This window comes from the organism of the source record quoted next, assembly GCF_019968985.1.
Source record: "MAG: Porospora cf. gigantea B chromosome Unknown PgB_NODE_13248_length_1020_cov_309.284, whole genome shotgun sequence".
Taxonomy (NCBI): Eukaryota; Apicomplexa; class Conoidasida; order Eugregarinorida; family Porosporidae; genus Porospora; species Porospora cf. gigantea B.
The window spans coordinates 1-1,020 of record NW_027178641.1 but is presented as its reverse complement, the minus strand read 5'-3'; the positions used below and the strand labels follow the sequence as shown (position 1 = coordinate 1,020).

At 52.9% G+C, this 1,020-nt stretch overlaps 1 protein-coding gene across 1 annotated transcript; it reads left to right on the top strand.

The window, feature by feature from the left end:
• Positions 1-293: 293 nt before the first annotated feature.
• On the top strand, positions 294-998 carry KVP17_005293 (uncharacterized protein; the record flags this gene model as incomplete). Its single annotated transcript, XM_068515098.1, has 1 exon — positions 294-998. A coding segment is annotated over one exon (705 nt), but the record flags the coding sequence as incomplete, so codon positions are not given.
• Between the last annotated feature and the right edge of the window lie 22 nt (positions 999-1,020).

Sequence of the window (1,020 nt, the reverse complement as noted above, 5' to 3'; positions counted from 1 at the left end):
ACCCACGCCGGGCACTACCGGATCAAACCTCGTCCTGGGAGTGTGACCGAGACGCGCGTACAATACGCCGGCTCCGAGACACCTGTTGGGACATCCGTAGACATGCCTGCAGAGATCGACGCGCTGTACAAGCATATCAGAGTGGGCAACTGGAAGGCTGCGGCACCTTTGGTGGACAAGGTCTCTTCGGTCATCGACTCCCAGTTGCAGTAGATGAGCGTCAGTGTTTCCACATATCAATTCTAATCAGTGTCGTTTATTGTCTCTTTGTGCATCAGACTTCATCAAAACATATGGCTCGAGTCAACATCGTCCCAAATGGACGGTCTGGCAGATGCATGCTTGCCTCTACCTTTTCAATCCCTTTTTCCTTTTCCCCGCCATCTGATTTCACAAGCAATCCCTTGCACCAAGAACTCGTATGCAGTCAGCCCGCGTCACTGCTGCACCTGTCGGCCCATGCCATCCAACAGTCTCCGAAGCTCACCGTCAAGGACGTCCTGCATGAGATTCCGACGAAACTAAAGGATGTGCTCAAGACGACAAGTTTACGGTGGAAGCAAATTCTTAGCGAGGACTACTCCAGAAATGTGGTGCACTGGGAGCTGCCGACACTTCTTGCACTTTTGAACAAGATCCCAACCACCCTGCAGGAGCCGATGTTCATTGACAAGAACGTGAGAGTGGAAAGCGCAGAAAACCGCGCTTCCGCCTGCGGTTCCACACAGATGGATGCCACCCTTGCGACGGACGGACGCCAGGTGTACTACCGCCAGCGGAAGATTGGTGCCATTACTGAGCACCTGCTAGAAGCTGAGGACGGCTCTAGGTTGATCATTGCGTTGTACAGCGGCTCTGACGAGTCCTGCTTCTGCCACTGGATAGATAATAACACATCATGTTCAACCTTAGCGGACGCTACTGGAACGATTCTTGCTGAATGCGATTGCCGCAGCTTGCTTGATACTCGGATGCAGAGTGGAACTATTTTCGGGAAGGTGGGCCCCAATGAGGAGGCTT